Here is a 21,318-nt window from a genome sequence, read left to right on the forward strand (position 1 = left end):
TGGTTCTGACCTTTTTTTAGACATAAGTAAGTATTCCACTCATCAATTTTTTAATCTTTTTTTTTTTAATAGATCTCATCAGCACTATTCTTATGGCCTGGCAATGATTTTTTGGCATACATTCAGAACTTTAAATAACATGCATCCTAGATGTCTGGCCAGTTCAATATTTAAATCCTTGATTAGAGATAAATTAGTGTTTTAAACTAAAACAGACTACATGCAATGAACCTTAATGAGTCTGACTTGAAACCACAAATCAAGGATACTGAAGAGTCAAGGTTGAAATATTTGAAATCCATCCTTAGTTCACTATACGGTGTTTACTGAGGAGTAGGTAGGATCACACAATGTTTGAGAGACATATTCATTAAAAAAGTCTAAAATAGGGCAAAAGCACATTAGCAGAATGTAGTGTAATTTTGCTTTCTGCAGAAAAATGGCAATTTTCAAACATGACTGCTGTTTATTTTAAGTTATGGAAGTGCCAAACTGTGAAACCTGGCCAATTTTGCAGTGCTGTAATTGTCATCATTGGTGTTTTTTCTGATTGTCACCAGCATCATTGCTAATTTGATTCCTTGTTCTTCTCTATTGACTGGTTGTTGAGAAACAAATTATTCCACTCAGTTTTTTGAAGGGCCTTCCTTATAGCAGGACACGAAGTTATTGAGACCTTTAAGTTCATAGCACTGCCTGCCCAGTCCGAGTTCTAGTTTACTTGCACTGGGTCATCTGTCTGCAACTTGAAATCCCAGACTGATTGTAGGACTCAGTATGATCCCAGACTCATACTGAGTTACCAAAAACGTAGTCAGTATTACAAAACTCATCTTTGGAAACTGTACCACTAAAAGACTTAATGTCAAAGAGTAGAGAGGGAAAAGGGACAGAAATAGTGACACAAATCCTGCTCTGATGATTTCTACTAAAAACAGAAATAAGACCTCATTTAGAATTACATTCTAAATAGTATTTTTAAAACCTCATATTTGAGTACTCAGATTTTCCAGACAGCTATATCTTATGATTATTGGAAGGTGTAAGAAATATTTGTCATTTCTGCATCACTAAATCAGGATCAAACTGTGGTAATGTGTGTTGTTTTTCAAAAGAAATGTTTTCATTGCATTCTTTTCCTTTAAAAGTGAAACAAAAATAAAATGCTTACAATCCCAAAACTGCAAGAAATTGTGTGAACTATTGTGTGAGAAGGAAAAAGAATAAGGAAACATATCTTGGATCCAGGCTTTTGAGACATTATTATAAATGTTGAGAAAAATATTGTTTAAAAAATGGCTCTGCAGTGCTCTTTAAAATCAGTAAACGTCTATTTTAATTCCCATATAAGTAGTAACTGGCTGCTGTCTGTATATATACTCAAATGTTGCTTGCTGTATAAGACCTCGTTTGCTTAATTTCAACCTAACTGAATTTTTATGGCTGTGCTATAAACCTCTCGAAAATAGTGGCTTAAATGGAAATGCTGACACAACACTAATTACACTGGCTCCAGTGTGATACTGTGATTAAAGTTTATTTATTTTGTGTGTGTGTCTGTGTGTGTGTAATTTCATTGTTGAAAAACTAATGGAAAACTAATGTGGCAATGGAGAATGTGATTCTGTGCCTGATATTTTTCAACAGCAAGAAACAGTTTAAATGCCAGTTTACAGTACCAGATAATTTATTTTTAATTGAGGTATAGTTTAGGTATTTAAATTTTTAGAAATTTGGGAAAGTGACAAGTTTCCCACTTTAAAGCTGTTCACTGTTCTTCCATGAGTTTTTAAATGTCTTTTTGGGTGATGAAGCTAAATGTATATTGCATTAGAAAATGAAGAAAATAGTTTAATTTCCTTGGTAGCATATGTTCTTTGAGATATTCTGGAAAAAAGCGTTGTCTTAAAGTATGAGGGTATGCAATCCAAAGTTAACCTTCATTGCACTATTGAATATGAAGTAACAACTGTAAAAGTCTATTTGGTAAATAGTTTGCCCAACCGGTACTTTTAGATTACAGATCTGTGTGTGGCATCTAGTCAATTGGGAAATGAACAGTGCAAATACTGTATGGCCAGATGAAGAGTAAGTGAGAGAGAGAGACAGAGATCCTGTCTCCAACCTGTTTCTTAAGGACAGTGAGCTGGGATTGGAGAAGCCTTGGATTCAGTCTGTTTCCAGCAGTTTATAATTCTCACATTAGGCAAGAACTAGATAAAAACATGCCATGGTCTGGAGAGCAGTTCTAAGCTGTTCTTTTTCCTGAAAGAGTGTTGAGAATAATACACTATAATGCCAAATACAAATATCCTTGTTTGATGCTGTGATTTTGTGTAAACTTTGCTGCCCCTTTCAGGAAGGTGCATTCAGAGCACTTTTAATGGTTAATCAGCTTTGATCATGGATCAGTTAGGCAACATCACTTTTTTTCTGGATTCACACATATATGGAACTTGAAGGCTGATCAGAAAAATTGTCTAATGAGTTGTAGGTTCTGTAGAAGGGAATCATATCCCTGGCTGGTAGTCTGTGGTGTGCCTTCCTTGACATCAGTGTCAGTGTTCTGCCTCATCTCAGAGGCCAAAGTAATCATTCCCACTCTTGCCATAAACACCTTTCCTAGAAACTCATGGCATCCAGTCAAACTTTTTTTTTTCCCCAAGAGAATTATAGCTGATATAGTTAATGCTAATCTGTCTGGCAGACTGACAGCTGTGAAGTTGCAAGATAGCATGTCCTGCAACATAGTAGGGCAGCGAGACACAAGTAGTGTAGGTGGAAAAGATCAGAGAGGAAAAATGAAATCTTGGTGTGGAATGCCCTTCTCCAGTTTGCTCGGTGAGAACATTCAGCATTCATTAATCCAGTCCATGAAATTTACATTTTTTTATTTTTACTGTTTGCTTTCACTAAAAGAGAGTGCAAAGTAGGCAAATAGTTTCAAAGTGTGTGGTCTTTATGGTTTATGTGTATTGCTCAGAACTACCACTGACCAAACTTCTTGGTCTTGTTCCCATTTGTTACAGTAATTAAATATTAAGTTGTTATGAAAGGATTGTGCTGTTCCCTTGAAAGAAAAAAGAATATGACTCCTCCATGGTTCTGTGGCACAGCTGATGTTTTATTCAAACTAGTATGTAAAGTTAGAGAAATTATGTGCGAAGTTTATCCCATCTGGAAGGAATGTAATGATTCTGGATCTGAAGCAAAACTGAGGATCTCCTACACTGTAGTTCATTAGATCAGTTTGGAGAGAGAAAAATCAACATATACTGTAGATACACGTGGTTGGAAGGACAAGGGAGCCTGTACATATCAGTCAAATCATGAATACATCACCTTCTTAATTGTAGCCTTTAATCTACATTAAGACTAGATGATGCTTGTCCTTAAATGACCTTTGCATGGAATTGAATATTGCACTGGAAAACTTCAAAGTCTAATTGAAGAAAAATTATGCAATAAAACTCTGTGGTTTCAAGCCTGCAAGAGATCAGCTCTTCTGTTTGACTACACCCATTAATAGCAAGGAAGTACTTCAAGCTTATAAACAAAGACCTGTGTATGGTCATCTAGTATCTCACTGATTCTGTAAATGAGAAAATGAAGGGGAGAGGAAGGAGTGACACTCGAAAAGCAATCTCTTAAAAAATTTTTGGTGATATGTTTCCAAGGTTTGTTTGAAAATACTGGTTTGGCTTTTCCTGGTGTTATGTTTAAGACTTCACAAGAAGGTGTCTTTGTTCTGCACTGATCCCAGCTGGCCCCAAGTTTCATTCAGCCTCCACATGAAGCTGCTTTCTCCTACGCCAGCCTTTGGAGGGAGACCAGAGGAGTGTTCTGCCATAATGCCATCTGAGAGAGCTGCCTGTTGTGCTGACAAACACAGAAATGTACAGAAATATTGTATCTAGCTTTTATATGAGGATAGCGTCATTCCAAAATCTTAAGCAAGCTGTTTGATGATGCCAGTTGAAGCAATCAGCCTCATGGCCTGTAAGACCAAGAGCAGTTAGAAGGCATGCAAAAATTTAAGTCCCTTTAAATCCTGCTCCAAAATTCACCAATACATACTGACTCTCCCAAAACCTTCAACTGTTCCCCTCATGATTCGTAGCTGGATGCTTTTAGGAATGCTACTATTCAAGTTTATGAATCAAAAGGCAGTGCTGTCTTGAAAGATACTTCAAATCCAAGGGTATCTAACATCAGGTATTCACAATGAAAAAGGATTTTAAGTATCTATACAGATCCTAATTGTTATTCACACAGGAACATGAGATAAGAAAGCTCATAAATATGAGTAATACATCATTTTTACCATATCTGATGTAGTGGAATGTTCCTCCTAGAGGAGGTCTGGAAACTTTCAAGTATTTCTACCATTGACTGCCATTATCAGTAAACAGGCCAATATGGTAACTGGTAATGAAAATAATCATATGTTCAGATAATTAACCTCTCCTTTTAACCTCTCCTAAATATGGAATAATCCTAAAATTTGAAAAACCCAATGCTTTGTTCTGTTGGTCTCTCCAAGTATTGTTTGGTCTCCAAAATCTGTGGAATGTACAAAATGGAGAATCATGGTTGATAGATGATCTACCAAGATATACACCACCAAGGATGTGGCTGTGCTGCCATTCAGAGGGATTGTGACAGGCTGGAGAGTCAGGCCATCAAGAACCTAATGAAATTCAACAAAGGGAAGTATGAAGTCCTGTACATGATAGGAAATAATCCCATGCATCAGTACAGACTGAGGCTGACCTGATGGAAAGCAGCTTTGCAGAAAAAGACATGGAGGTCTTGGTGAACAAAAAATGGAACATGAGCCAGCAATGTGCCCCTGTGAGAAAGATCGTTCTGGTCTGTATTAGGAGGAAAATTGCCAACAGGTCAAAAGAGGTGATCTTTCCCTCTGCTCAGCATCACTGAGGATGAATAACCACTCAATCCAGTTATGGTTCCACAACAGAGTCTAATTCTGGGGGCTTTGGGACAAGGACATGCTCATAGTGAATCAGGTCCAGTGAAGGGCCAAGCAAATAATTAAGGGCTTGAAGCATCTTTCATATGAGGAGAAATCTGTGACTGTTTAGCCTAAAGAGGCAGAGAGGAGGCTCAAGGAGATCTTATGAATGTGTATAAATACCTGATGAAGGGGAGTAGACCATTACCATACACAACTGCAAATGTTCTTGTTGTTTTGATTTCTGTGTTTTGGGCTCAAATATGGAAAACTGACCTAGACTTACAATCATTTTATTGGAATTGCCATATCTCTTGACTGGTCCCTTATATTTTAGTTTTTGTTTGTGGAATCAACATGCAAATTGAAACACATGCAAATATGTTTGTGTATGATTGATGATTGCCATGGCACATGCAGACTTAAAAATTCATAAAGCAGGCAATAAATACAAAGATTAATGGTCTTTCTTTAATGCCTTCAAAGCTGGCAAATCTTGAAAGGCTACTGACAGAGAAGTGGAAAAAAAGTCTCTTTTGGCCTCATTATCTCAGTAAGACTTTTCTTGCTCTGGTAATAACTTAGGTTAAGTTTGGCCTATGTCTTTATGGTGTAGTCTATGTAGCATATTTGGAGAATACTTGTAAACCACACAGAACATTCCTGAAGGTGGATAGAGTTTATATGCCATGTGTTTAGGGAGATTAAAATATTTCAATACACCAAGTATCTCAGGTATACACTGTGCTCTAGGATCAAAGCTGGAAAAGTGCTGAGTCTTAACGAGGTCCTGTAACATCCATTTGACAGTGTGAGGTGGTGATGCATGCACACTGGACCTTGAGATCTGCCTTTGAACATGCATGTGTTGATGTCATGTACTAGACATCATTCAATGTGAATTTACAGATTATTTTCTTAGAAACCCTCAAGTTTTTGCCCCACACTGAAAAAGCTACACCTTTGAATGCTCACAATCTTTCTCTGCGTTTTTAAGATGTCAAATAATTTTTTGCTTGGTATTTGTTTCTTGTCTTCACCAAATGATGTGCTGTTGCTCAGGATACCTCGTGGGAGTAGCAGGTTAACTCATGCCTGTGCTCTGAAGAATCTTATCAGAAGGCCTCATTCTTCAGAAAAAAGGGAAGGGAAAAAGGACTTTTGCCTTGTGTGTTGTGCCTTTTATTGCGCTAATGTGAAATGATTCGATGTGATGGACAGCAGTTTATCAAAACAAAATCTCATTAAAATCTGTCTGCACTTTGCCCTTACTCTCCTTTGTATAATAAGATTGTGAAGCTTTCTGTGACCAGACGGTAACCTGTGGTAACCTGTAGTGTGTGTACATTTATGGGTGATGAATAAAACCATTGTCACCCTTAAATGTTGGCATCAGTATTGTGCTAGTAACATTTGGAAGTTTCTGCTTTATCAGCAACAATGACTGGCAAATAATCAGCTGTTTTGTAATGGGAAGCTTAAAATAGCAGCTGAAGACATTTGAGTTAGCCTTCATGGAAAAAGACACTGCTGCATTTATTATGATACCATTTTTGTTGTGTAAGGATGACATGATTGTTATTTTAGCTTTTTAGACATACAGTGCAATTAAGAATAATCAGTTTTCCCACACATTCCACAAAGCAACTGAAGCACACATGCTAATAACCAGGCCCTTAAATTTAGAGTGACTTACGCTGTTGCATGGGCAGCCAGTGGGTACAGATGCATGTTTCACAGTGTATGCAGCTATTGTGTGATTGCAGTCTTCTTACAGAGATGTGTCTCAAAAGAAGTTGCTGATAAATAATAAACTCTCTAAGAGTTGCCCATACTACCAATATAAATACATTTTGAAGTGCTGAGGAAGGGAATCTGCACATACAACATTTGCTGTAAGCTTTGTAATCTGTACCAGGCATCCCGACTAGAAGTTTAAAAGAATGTACAAAAGAATTCTAATTTGTGTTTACAGGAAGTAGAAGGTGGTTGCACCAATAAAAATTATACTGTATTATATGCACCCTGTATATGCACCCTGATATATGCACCCTGATACATACAGTGTTTGACCCACAATTTGTGTGACATGCATGAGGCTGGTTTTAGAACTCTGAACATCAGCAAAGATAAATCAGGATTGGGGCAGGGTGTTCAGAAAACAGATTTTGCCTGTAACTAAAGGTAGTAAGTTTATACTGACAGTTTTAATTCATAACTATTCCCACTAAAAGCCATTTACTGGGAGGGAAAATCTTACATATTCTTTTACTAGGGTCTGCCATTATTTTTTTAGACAGAGGTCTTTTTGAACAGATTTATCTAAGGAATGTTTAAGTGTTCACATACAAATCTTTTTTTGTATTCTTTTATCCAATTTTTTTCTGTGCTTACTGCTCTTCTCAGCCTGAGTATGTAGTACCTTTACGTTATGTATGTTACTAAATTTTCACTGTATGGGGGCCAAGTCAGTGGTACTTTATTGCATGCTTGGGACTAATTGTTTGCTGATTTTTATCTTTGCTTGCTAAGAATCTTAGACTGAAGTACGTAATTAGATGTGTGAAAAATAAATTGCTAAACTTTATAACTGGCCAATACTATTCACCATGAAATGAAATATAGAAAGAGCAAATGGGTGATATTATAACTACGATGTACAGTTACTTGCATTTCAGTGGACATGATTGTCAACATACAATTTTAAAACTTTGACTATGCCAGATGGTAAAAGAGTCTTAGTGAACATATTTGTGTCTGTATGAAAGATTGGAAGTTGAGATGCTACTCTCAACATATTGCTCTCTGTGAAGAAGAATAAGCCACTGTGGCATGAGAAGAATTTTGACTATTAAAGTGTTTCCATTCCAGGACTTATATCTGTGTGTAAGTTTACCAAAATTTATTGTGTGAATTCCCACCTTTAAATCAGGACATGATAGCTTATCAAAAAAAAGAAAAAAAAAAAAAAAAGGTTTATAGGAATGGAAGATGAGTTTTGCTCTCCGCAAGAAAGTGTTGCAAGACCTTGCCACCATTAGTGCACCAGCCTATGCTGGCTTCTTACACTGAAGTCAAATTCATAGTGAAAGAATTTTTTCCCAAATGTTTGCAAAAATTGGGCTGGTAATATGTATGACTGAAACTGCACTTACACACTATGAGAAAGAGGTGTGGAGAAAAGAAGAATCTGTTCACATTATCCAGTTTTAGAGGACGCCCTAACACAATGGTAAAAATTGTTGCCAATTACAGATTTTCTTTTTTTCAGTGAAAATCTAAGTGAGATGGTTTAGACTGAAATGAAAGCTGTTATGGTCTGCCCAGTTCAATGTTGTGTTCACCATGAAATGTGCCATTAAGGCCACTGTAATGAAGTAAAAAGTAAAAAATAAATCTTTAAAGCTGGAGAAGTCCCTTTTCCTCCAGGAGATCTGTCTTGAGACCAATGACCAAGGGGATAGCTTAATGTCCAGCAGCAGAGCTGTGAAGATACAGTCTATCCCTTTCATTCCCATGGGAGTTCCTAATTTGTAGTTGATATTTGGCAATTTTTTTGGTGTATTTGGTCAGGATCTGTTACATTTCAGTGCAGCTGTCTGCTCTGAGTCAAGCTAAGAGTGAAGCTGAATAAATACCTCCTGGAAAGTAAACATTATCATGGTAATCCTCAGTCCTGTGAATGTGGGACACATTAAGTTTCAGGGTGGCTCATGACACACTTTCAGTAAATAAACTATTAACCAAGATAACTTCTCAACTCTAGAAAAAAAATCAAAAGTGCCTTATCCATCTTTGAGGATGGATGACTTTGAGCTGCTTTTATAGAACTAGAGATTGGATCTGAATGGAAATGTTTAAGGATGTCATTTGAATGTTATTTACAAAGTTTCACTTCAAAGATGTGCTAATATGTTATAATTTAGTTTCAGCTTATCACCTGTCTTTGTTCTTCTAGGCGTTTAAGACCAAGGATGGCTACATTGTGGTGGGAGCTGGAAATGATCATCAGTTTGTCACTGTGTGCAAGGTGTGTTAGGCGAGAGTACAGAAATGTGTAACAGTTTCCATTCTCACTAGGAAAATTAAGATGCCGATTGCTTCTTTATTCTCCTTTTTTTTTTTCTTTTTTGGTATGGGAATAAGTGGTGAGTATAAATTCTAATCCTGCAGCTCTGGCTGATCATCTAGGGGACTGATACGGGGTCTGTGTTTTGGCCCTGAATTCAGAACACACCAGTTCTGAAACTTGAAGTACTTTGCCCTTTTGCCCCTGTGCACATCTGATCAACTAAAAAAAAAAAAATGAACAACCTAACAACCTTCTGATTTTGGAAGAGTGAATGTCATATAAGTCACACTGGTGTCTCTTTCAGAAAGAAATGTGACGCTGTTTCTCCATAAAATACATGATAAAGTATTAACAAGGCAACATTAGGGGACGGGTTGTTCTTGTGCTACTTGAATCAGTACCCGAGCACATTGCCCTTTGGAGCACTACCATGTGCTGATCTGTGCTCACTGAGAAACTTGTGGACTTCTTAGAAAAGAACTGTTACAGGACTGTGGACTGATTTTGGAGTGGTGCAGAGATATGATGTTGAAGAACAATCTTTTTTAAAAAAAAAAGTTCTATATAAAATGTGTCAACATTCCAAACAAACAACCCCAGTAACATGTAAACTGGGACAAAAGAATTTTTGCATATAGCATTAGACAACATTTTTAAAAATTACAGGTCTACCTTTTTTGGCCATTGTGTTTTTTCTCTAGGAACTTGGATATTTAACATAAATTAATGACACTCAGGAAATTGAGCATTATTTTCCTCCATTTGTTCATGTCAGACATTTCACATTTCTGTGGAAGTTCACCACTAATAACTGGAATACATAGTAAGTGAACAGTGCTGTTTTGATTCTCTTTTAGTACAGTTTGGGGTATGTATCCCCACCTCACTATCTCGAGGGGTTCTCCTTTCACTTACTTGAACTGGCTCTTAACCTCTTCAAAATTTGCTCAATGGGTTTTCTTTGTAAAGGTGTCTGCCCACTACAGTGGTCATTATCTTCACATGAATGAAGACTAATAGCTGAATAAGTGTCTACTTGCCACAACTCAATTTTATCAAAGACTCATTATCTCATAAAGGAAATCTTTCCAGAGTGTCCCAGGACATAGCTGTCTTCTTGGTGCTTTGTCATCTAAAATGAAGAATTATGTAGCAAATGCTTGTCATCCTGCCATCCTTGAGCAAGACAGAGCTGAAGATCCATCTCAGTAGGTTCTGACATCTTGATATGGGCACTAGTGGGCACTAAAGTTTTAGACCATGCACTTTACCTGACTTTAGGGTGCAGCTGAGAGAATTATGGTGTGCCTTGTTCCTACATATTCCCTCTGTAATCATTAAGGGGTGAATGGAACCCCAGAAGATAAAGCAAGATTTTCATGGTTTGTGTTACCACAAATGTATAGGATGTATAGGACATAGGAATGTATAGGACAAAAATTAGGTGAGACGAATATTAGCCCTGGTCTGCAGGCTGATGGTTTTTTGTTTAATCATTATAAATGTGTACCCTTATCAAGATAATGTAGGTATGGATTTGGACTATTGTAGAGGGATTCCTTGTGGAACAGGGGCCTATGATACCCCAGGACAGTCTGGGCACCCCAGGGCTGTTGCTACGGAAGAACCCCTGAAGGGGCCTCAGGCTGCAGACAGGCTTGAAAGGCACCTGGCAGCAGGCAGCCTTGAAAATCCTGACAAAATTATACACCGGTCGGCTCCCCCGCTACTTAGGGGCTGTCTTGTGGGAATAGGGCGTGAATCTTTGCAAAGTAGATATAAGTTGGTGTAAGGAAAATTAAAGCGGAGCACGATGCTCAAATCGTATCGGTGTTTGTATCGTGACTCCGGTCGGCTCCCCTGCACTCGGAACCGGCCCCCCCCGCTAAAGACTATTAAATTGCCCAGAAATGAAATGATGAGGAAGTCAGTGGAATGCTGGAATGAATACTCATTAGAGATATGGTCTGTACTAAGTCAAAGGTGATTTGGAATTTAAAACACTGTGAAGAGGGAAAGCCAATAAAGGAAAAGAACTTTATTACAGGAAGGCCTGCAACACCCTAGTGAACTTTAGGAAATACAGAGACAACTAATTCAAACATTGGAATTGCTTTTAGAGAATCTTTCTCAGCTGAGTTGGTGCTGAAAATACAGACTGTATGGAAGCTGTTGCCCCGAAGACACATAGTCTAGAGATGTAACAGCTGGATTAAGCTGTAAACAATTGCAAACATTCTGCTTCAACTGTATCTTTTTGGGCAAGCAGAAAGAAAAATCTGGAATAATTCACTGTGATATTTTCAAAATCAATGACAACTAACTGTAGCTTGTTTGAGGACTTGGATAATTGCAAAAAAACTTTGTAACACTGCTGGCTGGAATGCATTTCATTGTGGTCAAGTGTTACAACAGCACATCCTGACCTGTGGCTGATTTGGTCTGATTAGGAAGACTGAGCAAGAGTCTTCAGAAGACTGAAGTTTTGTGTACAGCAAAGGAGAGTACTTTGCTAGTGTTGCAGGACAAAACACAGAGAGCATAAGCTCTGAGTGTGCATCTTAGAGCTTGAACAAGGCTTCAAACAGAGAACACCATTTTCATTCCAAATGTTCACAGTAAAATAAAGAAAATAACATTGTCAATGTGATGCAGAAAGATGAATGGTACATTAATGAATAACTTCTCAAGTGTGAATTTTTTAGTCACAAAAAAACCTGAGAACATATATAGACATGCAGCTTTATAACAGATGGATATTAAGTTAAAGCTGAAATCAGTAACATTAATTAAAACAGTAGAGTGAGCAACTCCATATGACCGTTTTTCATATAACTCATCAAATGGAACCATAGTTTTCGGATTAATTTCTTGTTTTTTTAAGCTCATGTAAGCATTCACTATCATTTGCTTAGAACAACCCTACAGGATTTTTTTCTAAAGTAGTGATGTGTAACTCCAAAATAACAGTACTAAAAAAAGGAAGTAATTTTAAGGGGTACCAATAGTATTGATAAATGTCCAGATAGGAAAATTTAGCTATTTTCTAACACTAAATTATGATATATTGTGATTTCCATCAACTAGATGATATAAATGCAGAAGGAAAAGAAAATATGCTGTGAATTAAGTATTGATGGAAGATGCTAGATTGATATTTTATGTTACCTTGCAGATAAAAATCTGCAGAAGAGTTATGTAACATCACCATTGTTCTAGCATAACTTGCAGAGACCTTGTTTCCAAGGTTTAGTTTTGTCACTCTAGGTGAAAATTATGTCAAAGATGACTATCTGTTTTGAGTATCTCTAAATAGCTGTTGAAAGAATATCTGTTTTGCTAATGGTTTTATGTCATCAGCTGCTATTCACTTGGAAAGGAAGCTGTATCCTTATTCACTCTAGCAAAGTCAGGAGTCATTAAATGATGACTTCATCTAAACCAGTGTCAGAGAAAATTAGTAGAATGTTATGCTTGAAGCAAGTATCAGAGAGATTGACACCAACTTATGTATCACTTAAATGTGGTAGTACATAGGCATATGGATTCAAGAAGTGACTGAACATGTTAATAAAACATAAATCCATTGATGATTGCTAAATATATAGAAAATACATTCACTTCAGAAATGTCCTAATCAAAAGAGAACTGGAGTTTGGATGAAGATTAAGGAAGTGTTGTGTGTAGTGGCCCTGTTCTTAAACTCTGTTTGAGCATCAGCACTTAGACACAGCCAGAGATAGAATGATGGGCTATAGGAACTTCAGGTTTGAAGCACTGTATTTTTTTTGTAAGCCATCTTAGAAATAGCCCTATAAAAAATGTAGTATGATTAGAATGATTATAAGACTCATCATAAGAAAAATTGGTCTTTAGTATGTGTTACTGAGTAAAAATACATAAAGAATATGTGACAGCCTCTTTTTTTATAAGATTCTATGCTGCCTTTCTCTGCAGCTGATGTAATTGGGGTATTTTTAGAAATCACATTTAATTATGATTATTTATGTTCTATAGAAAGTCATTGTGGCACAAATAGGTAAATTATATTGATTTTCCACACAGCTGCTTTTTCTAATGAATGCCACTACAAAATTCTAAGACTCATTCTGCATATTTAATTTCCTTTATAGTGTAATACACATTGTCTTCACACATTGTTTAAATTTCTAATGTGGCAGGTGGGAGTTACACATCGAAGTTATATTTCTCCTTTCTTAGAGGTTATACTACCACTTTTCTTTATTAATTCTTTTGGAAAAAAATAGTAAAGAAAACCAATGATGTTTCAATAGAAAAAGACTTTTTTTTTTTTTTTGACAGAGATTACTGAAGTGGAAAGAAATAATCTTAGACATATTTTTTCTCAGTCTAGCATATGAAGTACAGACATACTTCTTATTCTGTGACATATAAGTTAGTGCAGAATAATCCCACAGATCTATCCAACCCCATGGTAATAACTTACTTTTTTAGTGTTCTATGCTAAGAATTTCTCCTGACTAGTCCTGAAAGTGTCAGCTAAGATATGGATCATCATATGGATTTCTCTCTTTTTCCTTTACTCGTTATGTAACATTAACCAGAAGGCTTTTTAAAAAAAGAAGTAATAATTAAGTTTTTGTTTATCTATATTAAATGATTGATGATAAGTAGCGATTATTGGAAATCAGTGATTTTTTAAAATCAGTAATTATTTTGTTAACTATATATATAAAAATCCTGTCAAGCACATTTCTTACTTATCTTTAATTTTACTTAGATCCTGAATTTGCCTGAAGTTAGTAAAGATTCCAGATACAAAACTAATACACTCAGAGTCCAGAACAGAAAAGAGCTCATTGACATATTGTCAACCCGGTAAGTTAATTAAAAGGGAAGAATCTATATTTAATCTGTTAATGCAAATAATAATGTATAGCAAGCTCTCATCATGGGAAAATTCTATTTTATTCTTTTGAGATACTCTAGTTTTTAAAACAAGTACCACAAAAGCTTACTGATGTTAAATATTCTGCCTTTTGCACACAGACTGTAGTGTGGACTAAAGAAGCCAGACCACAGATCTAAGTTTTCAGAAGCTGTTTTAACTTCTTTTTAACATTAACTTGAATTTTAGTGAAACCAGTGCTTTCTGCTTTCCTGGATGAATGTAGCACCTGGAAAAAAAATGCTTGAAGCACCATTTGCTTTTTCTGTGGGATTTTAAAGTTTTCTCTGAGTGTTTCTGTATCCAAGGGAGTTCCACTTGCTGCTACTCCCTTACTGCTGGTTCTGTATTGTGGTACTCGGTGCCACAAATTCTCCCTGGGCCATTCCTGTTGAAATCAAAAGGATATGTGTTTAGTTTTCTGTTTTGGAATCATCCTATTAAATAGTTAATTAAAATTTCTTTTTAAGAGAAAGCTCAAAAAACCTTTTATTTGAGAGATTAAAATATCTTAGTCATCTTCCTCATTCTGTTTGAGAAGGCCTTATATCTGTGGAGTACTCTTGTGTTTAATGGAGAGGATGATAAATTGGTGTAATGGAAGAAAAAATAATCTGTGTAAACCTTCCCAAAGGTGGCTTCAGCAGCACCTCATAATTTGGGAGATGAGCAGAAGAGATGGCATATTTACTGTTGTCAATGATTCAAGAAAAGTCATACTGTCATGTTGACACTTGGCCAGTATTAGTCTTTGTCAACAAATGTGTAACAAATGAGGCAATTTTAATGGGGGGGTTTAGAAGCATTAAGTCAGATGCCTCCCTTTTCCATTCCATCCAAGAAAAAGAGTTTCAGTAGCACATCCACACCCCCCACTCTCAACCCCCCACATTTTTTGGATATTGAGAACCAGAATCATGAGTCATTAAAGAGTGTAGAGAGAGTTATTTTGCCTCTTCCAGTTGCACTTGTACTTTTGTCTCTCTCTTACCTGTCCATTTTCAGATGTCCTGCCCCTGCTGAAAAACAGAAGTACCAAGTGACTGCATTTTTGAATAATTATGGTGCAACTGTCCTTGATTAACATTTGGAACTCTTCTTTTGCCTTCCTATAACAAATGGATTGTGATAGCACAGATGAGGCCACTCTTGCTATATGTTTTGAGCCCCTGAAAGGCCATAACTTATCTTTTGACCTACTTTTGAGCTCCTACATTCTTGATGCATAGTCTTAGTTTTGAAGTTGGGTCATGTTGACTTATTACTTGGACTTCATTTAGTATGGCATTTATCTGATGTACTCTGGTACCTTGTGAGAAGGCTGTTTTGCCATCCATAGATCAGTTATTTAATAGCTCGTTGCTTCTGGTTAATTTTGGATGTAGTAATATTTTTTTCCTATGGGCAATTTCTGAACAAGAAGATAAAGTTCAAGGAACAGCTGTTCTTTGGATTGCCAGAATTACAATTTGGTTTTATATCTGTAGCTATTAGTTAATCAGATTACATTATTGCTCTTCTAATTACTGCTTTATGTCTTCTTTTTTCTTTTTAGCTTGTGTTCTGTTTTATTGTTATAATTTAGGCTGAATTTCTGCACATTATGTGCAAATACGTAAATGTATACACATTTTTGGAGAAGACATTTCTAATGTATTCTGTTATGTTATATTATAGTGAGTTCATCTGGCAGTCAGTTATAAAACACAGATTTAACAAACACCTTCTTTATTCTAATTGAAGCTGAATATGTTTCCACACACATTCTATGGTAACTTTGCTTTTATTCACTAATGCACAGATTTTTGTAAAATTATATGTGGTTTATTTTTGAAGTTACTTAGAGAGTTAAATTAATAGTTTCTCAGTGCTGAAAAATGTCAACCCTTGAGAAATGAAGGGAAATGACAAAATAGTAATGACAGAATTTCACTGAAAAATACCTTAATTTAATCACTGATTGCTTGATAGTATTACAGCTTCCAGCACATGGAAAATATAAACCTAAGGTGCATTACTTGGAAAAAAACACCTGCAGACCCTTCCATTCACTCACTGTATGTGTATTGCTGTCCACCTTAAAAAGAATTTGTGGAGATATGAGCTGGAGCAGCTTGGAAGACATATTCTTAGACACAGCTTTTCTCAGCCTAGCATATGAAGTACAGTTGTGTGAAGTACAGTACTTTTGTTAAGATGAGCCACTCCTTTTTTCCCCAAACTCTTCTGCTGCCATTTTCAGTTTATACATCCTTCCTGTTCCTCTAAGTCATTGGTATTTTAAGCAGATGCAGTATGGCAGATGCTTGGTATTCTGCAGTCACTTGCATATAGAACTGCTGTTGCACAGTAGATATAGGCATACAGTTTTTTTTCAAGCCTTTGATGCTGTTATAATTCTAATAAACCAAGGTTCCACCAGAGCCTAGAGCAGGTTTCCATTGACCTATCTACCCTGTCCCCTTGCTCTTATCCCTTTTGAACTGTTTCTGGAGCTATGTTTCACCTTTTATTTTCCAACTTTTCTTAATTTTTGAAATGAACTACCTGCAATTAATTTCTAACTTCTGAGCATTTAGTAAGTGCAAAAAGAAGGATTTTTTACTTCCTCCTCTTAAGAAAAAGGGTTTGCTAGGCTTTTTATAGGAATAGAAGGAGGTGTTCAGACCTGCTCAAAGGGTCAATAAGTCCCTGAAGTCTTGAGCATTTAATTCACTTCATGTGTGGAGCTGAAATTTTTGAAAGCATCTGAACTCTGAGTACCAAGGAGACACTGGATGACTTTCTTTAGCTAGAGTAAAAAATTGAGCAACTGAGACTCTTTGGTCACAGTTTTATTCTAGATGTGTGAACAAAGGAAACATTGGGACAATTTGTCAATGTTAAGGAATGCTGTTTTTTTTTTAAAAAAGGCCATGTCTTGGGAATTCTTGACTCGAGTGACCTCTAATTTAGATCAATAATTCTACTCACCACCTGATAATCATGCCAGATTTCAAGGCAGTTAGGTAACCATGGGGATCATGCAGCACTTAGAAGAAATTGACCTTTAAACAGAAGACTTCTCAGAAAGGTGTGAAATGATGTATTCATCAAAGTCAGACGTACTGAACTGAGTGAGGTTACAAGATGGGGATGAACATGGCTTCAGACATATATGTAACTTGAAACAACTCTGAAAGGTGTGAATTGCACCATTCATTTCAGGAAGAATTTTCTCATCCTCTTTCTTCTATGACAGAAATGAAGAGTGAAGCATGCCTGTCCTTATCTCTTCAATCCAACTTGCTCTCTATACATCTCAACTCCCTCTGTAGGGCACAAATGAAAGGTAGAGAGGGACAGCAAGTAAGGAAGTTCACATATCTGCAGAGATTGTTGGATCCCAATAAAAGCGACTGGAAGTGGTGTGGAGTGGTGTGCTGCTTCTAAGACAGCCTGCTCTCACTCATACTGAAGCAAGAGGAGGGAATTACAGAAAACAGTTCCATATTGAGACATGGAGTGTTTTTCAGTTCCATAGTCTACGGGGAAATGAGTAAAATGCTACAAGGATCACTGGTTCATAGCATATTCACAGTGAAGAAGAATATAGATCTGTGGGGTATTTTGTATTTGTTTTGCTACTGGTGGTGTTGTCCCTTTCCCATCTCTACTCCTCTTTCTTCTATACTGGTTTTTTCATATCCCCATCATCTTCCTCCACTTCCCACAGGCCCTATTCCTCCTCTCCGTCTTATTTCCTCTTTCTCCTCCCACTGCTAACATTTACACATCTAGTCTTTGCTTAAAAAAAAAAAAATTGTTGCCTTCTGTGTCTTCCTCTCTATTTAGGTTACATTTTCCCCAAATGACAAGAAAGCAGAACTCTGATACAAGCGAATTACCTCTGCCTTCCTTTCTTGTGTATGTGCCATCAATTTAAAATGACCCTGCCTGGGTGGAGGTCAGGTTCAATGGCTACCACTGAGGCCCCTGAGACTCACAGCTCATGTGAGAACTGACAGACTACAGAGCACTCTGTTTTTAAAGTTTCCAGTGGAAACCTCTGGTTTGTGAGTTAGATGTACATCTAACTCACAAACAGAAGAACCAAGTTTTAATTGTTGCTCTGTTCCCTCTTTACTGCCCTTCCACTTTTACTTCTGCTTCCACTAGAACACAATAGTATCAGACACAATGCAGATGATTTTGTATGTGTGTATATATGCATGCATATGTCAAGATACACATATATAGTGTGCACATGAAATTTGAGATGCAAAAGCTAGCACAATACCAGTTTTAAAAGAAGCTGCTTTGAGAAAGGGGGCTTAATCTCTTGACCTTCTTCTTCAAATTACTCCATATTACCCATTAATCCTACTATGCACCTCAGTAATGTAGAGGCATTTTAAGACAGGACAGCTAAATGTGTACTCCAAGGTTTGGGAAATTAACCTGTAAATGGAACAGTGTGTGGGGGTGTATGAGTGTAGGGGGAAGGCCCTCAGCCCTTAAATTGAAGCAGTTCCACATAAAGAACACATAAATTCAGCATGATTAGTGCTCCTGCAGCTCTAACTAAATTATTGTAGACTCAGAGGTGTTAGGGCTGGAAATGATTCAGAGTAAAACTTCTATTCCTAGCGCTTACATTTTAAACCCCTTATTCTTGACTGTACACTACAGCTGCATGCTGCGCATATAAGTGTGAGGGGAAAAGGAATGAGCAGGAAGGAAACACAGAGGAACTTGATCCTCAGTTAATAAAGTCGTTGCTAAATTGTTTCTACCTAGTAACAGAAGAGGAGGGCTCCTAAAGGGGAAAGAGTATTGTAAGATGTTTAATTTGTTTGATCAGGAGCGTTGTTAAATTCACCCTTGTTGAGACACACCCAGTCTCTGTAAATCTCCTTCCCTATCCCCACCATTTCCTTTTCTAAACCAAGGGCCTTGCTGACTGAAGTCACTGTTGATAACATTACAGGAATGAGGGTCTGGTTGTTTACAGCTTCAGCAAGACAGGTGTCTGAAGTTTGAAAGACAATTGACTTCAGTGTGGCACTGCTCGTAAGGTTTACTCTCCCCAGCCATCTACCTCACCATCAGTACATAGAGGGTTGAGCTGTATGGATATCAGCTACCAAACTGCCACCGTTTGCTTTAAAATGCTTTGTTTTAAATTGTTATTAGTTTTATGCTGACTTCTGTGCATACAAATGAGAGAGATCCAAAATGTTTCAAGCATCTGATTTTTGGACCGGGTAAGCTAACGTGTGTTTTTTCTGTTCTTTTCTCACTGTTTAATAAACTTCTAAGCTTTTCATACCCTTGTGAAGTTCAACATCCTTTCTGAAAAGGAACTTGCCATCTTTTTTCTGATGACATACATTTCTAACTTCAGGCTGCTGAAATCAAGGCAGGTCTTTTTATTGATTTTAAATGAACTTTTTGACCTGACCCTTGTTAGCTCTTTAATCCCCTTGAGTGAAAAGAAAAACAGCAACAAAATCAATGCAACTTTTCATCATTCTCAATGTGCTTTTACTGATACGTGTTTACCTAGCTGATTTCCAGTTAATTTGCAATTCTTTTGTCATAACTATAACAGTTACATTCCTCTTTTATACTTGAGTAAAACAGAGGAAGGTTGGGAAAAAGTAGTATATTTCTAATGTGGATAGCTTATTATCTGACTACAAAAAGAACTAGTTCTGTTACATGCTGGATTAAGTCAGTAGCCATAAGAAATACATTTTACAAGACAGATGTGTTTCCCTCTGTCTGGTATGCCATTCCTTAAAAATCATGTATGGTTTTAAGGCAGCACGCAACTCTTGATAGAGAAATGAGAAAGTCCATTAATCTCTAGCAGAAATTTTGTGCATAAAGGTGAAGGTTTATTAACAGTTCTGTTAAACTGGTAGCAATATTTATAGTATGCAGAAGTATAAAAGAATTTTCAGGGTGGATTTGTGGTACCTACAAATCTCTGGATAGTATTTTATGTAGCTACCACTTAAAATCTACTGTATGTGGCATCTTTTAAAGTAGTTGAAATATCTGTCAGCAAAGTCTGTCAGTACAATCATGTTGATCCCAAATATTTTAATATTCTGTCTGTTTTGGTTTTCCCAGTGATTCATCAGTAAGAGGAGACTAGATGCTAACAGAAATATATACAGACTATTGAGTAAATACTGCAGTATTCACTTTGAAAACACTAATTCTATATTCACTGTACACTAAAGGATAATGATCCATTCCTTGAATTTTCCAAACAAATATTTTCTAGAACGTTTATTTTGTATAGTGTCTTCCATAGATACTACTCTAAGAAACTACAAACTCTCTTAGTCATTTAACTACCATTAAAGAGGTGTTTGGCAGTGAAAAGAGAAAATATTGTAGATATTTGGGAGGGAAGAGACTGTTGATAGAACAAAATGAAGCAAAAACCATAATGCAGATTTGGGTTGTACTAGAAAACACAGGAAGGCTATTGTGGACTTTAGCAAGAACAGAGGAACTTTTTGTGATTGACCGCATGTAAAAAGCTCTTACTAATCCTAGATGTTGCTGTTCCATCTGTATTTGGTAGCTGTCCAAATTACTTCTCTAAATTAATTGCCATAAGTTTCCTATAGAAAAGAGCAGTATTTTGCTTCAGTAGTTCTTCTAAACTTACTTTGTGTGGAATTGGATGGTTTTATTCATTAGAGAAACATGGTTGCCCTTCCACATGGGATGTAGAGAGATTGAAGGTTTCCTAGGAAACATAGAAAATGGAATACACAAAAAGTGGATTCATTCATGCTTTTGAAGTCTTTGTTTCATTGAAAGATAAAATATTGCTAAAAAAAAAGAAACAAATTTTACATTAATAATTATCAGGATGAGAAACTTAGAAACACACCCAAGTGCTGTTAAAATATACTGATTAAAGCCATTTCATCTAACTTGCACAAGTCAAGCAGACTTTTTTTTCTGTTTTGTATGTAAAGATCCATTCATTTCTTCTTCTTCTTTTTTTTTTTTTTAAATTAGAATTTGTTAGAAAGCAGAAGGGAATGTATATCCTGCTTTTTAAGAAGTAAAACTACTCTTGTAGTTTATGTAAGAAAACAAGGTGCAAAACTTTTTTTATTTTATATTTAATATTTTGCCTTTTGGAGTTTTTGTCTTATATTGTGCTGTTTTTTGATGAATTTGCTGAGTGTATAGTTTAAATTTAGATGTTTTCATTTAATGATGCCTGCTAGATTTACTAATTGAAGAAAAATATATTTAGTTGGATTTCTTCCAATTTCAATTAGTTCAGGTTATGCCACACTTTCTATTCTTAAAATATTTTAAAGC

At 36.4% G+C, this 21,318-nt stretch overlaps 1 protein-coding gene across 4 annotated transcripts in view; it reads left to right on the forward strand.

Moving 5' to 3' along the window:
* Positions 1 to 21,318, forward strand: part of SUGCT (succinyl-CoA:glutarate-CoA transferase) — a 346,592-nt gene that overhangs the window by 123,192 nt on the left and 202,082 nt on the right. For all 4 annotated transcript variants that reach the window (XM_042044442.1, XM_042044439.1, XM_042044440.1 and 1 more), the window contains 2 exons: positions 8,934 to 9,005; positions 13,810 to 13,907. In XM_042044442.1, coding sequence (XP_041900376.1) covers positions 8,934 to 9,005; positions 13,810 to 13,907 — 170 coding nt within the window. The remainder of the gene's footprint in view (positions 1 to 8,933; positions 9,006 to 13,809; positions 13,908 to 21,318) is intronic.

Source organism: Corvus kubaryi, unplaced genomic scaffold (genome assembly GCF_017639235.1).
Source record: "Corvus kubaryi isolate FWS band 111438036 unplaced genomic scaffold, C.kubaryi_AGA036_p1.0 37398, whole genome shotgun sequence".
NCBI lineage: Eukaryota > Metazoa > Chordata > Aves > Passeriformes > Corvidae > Corvus > Corvus kubaryi.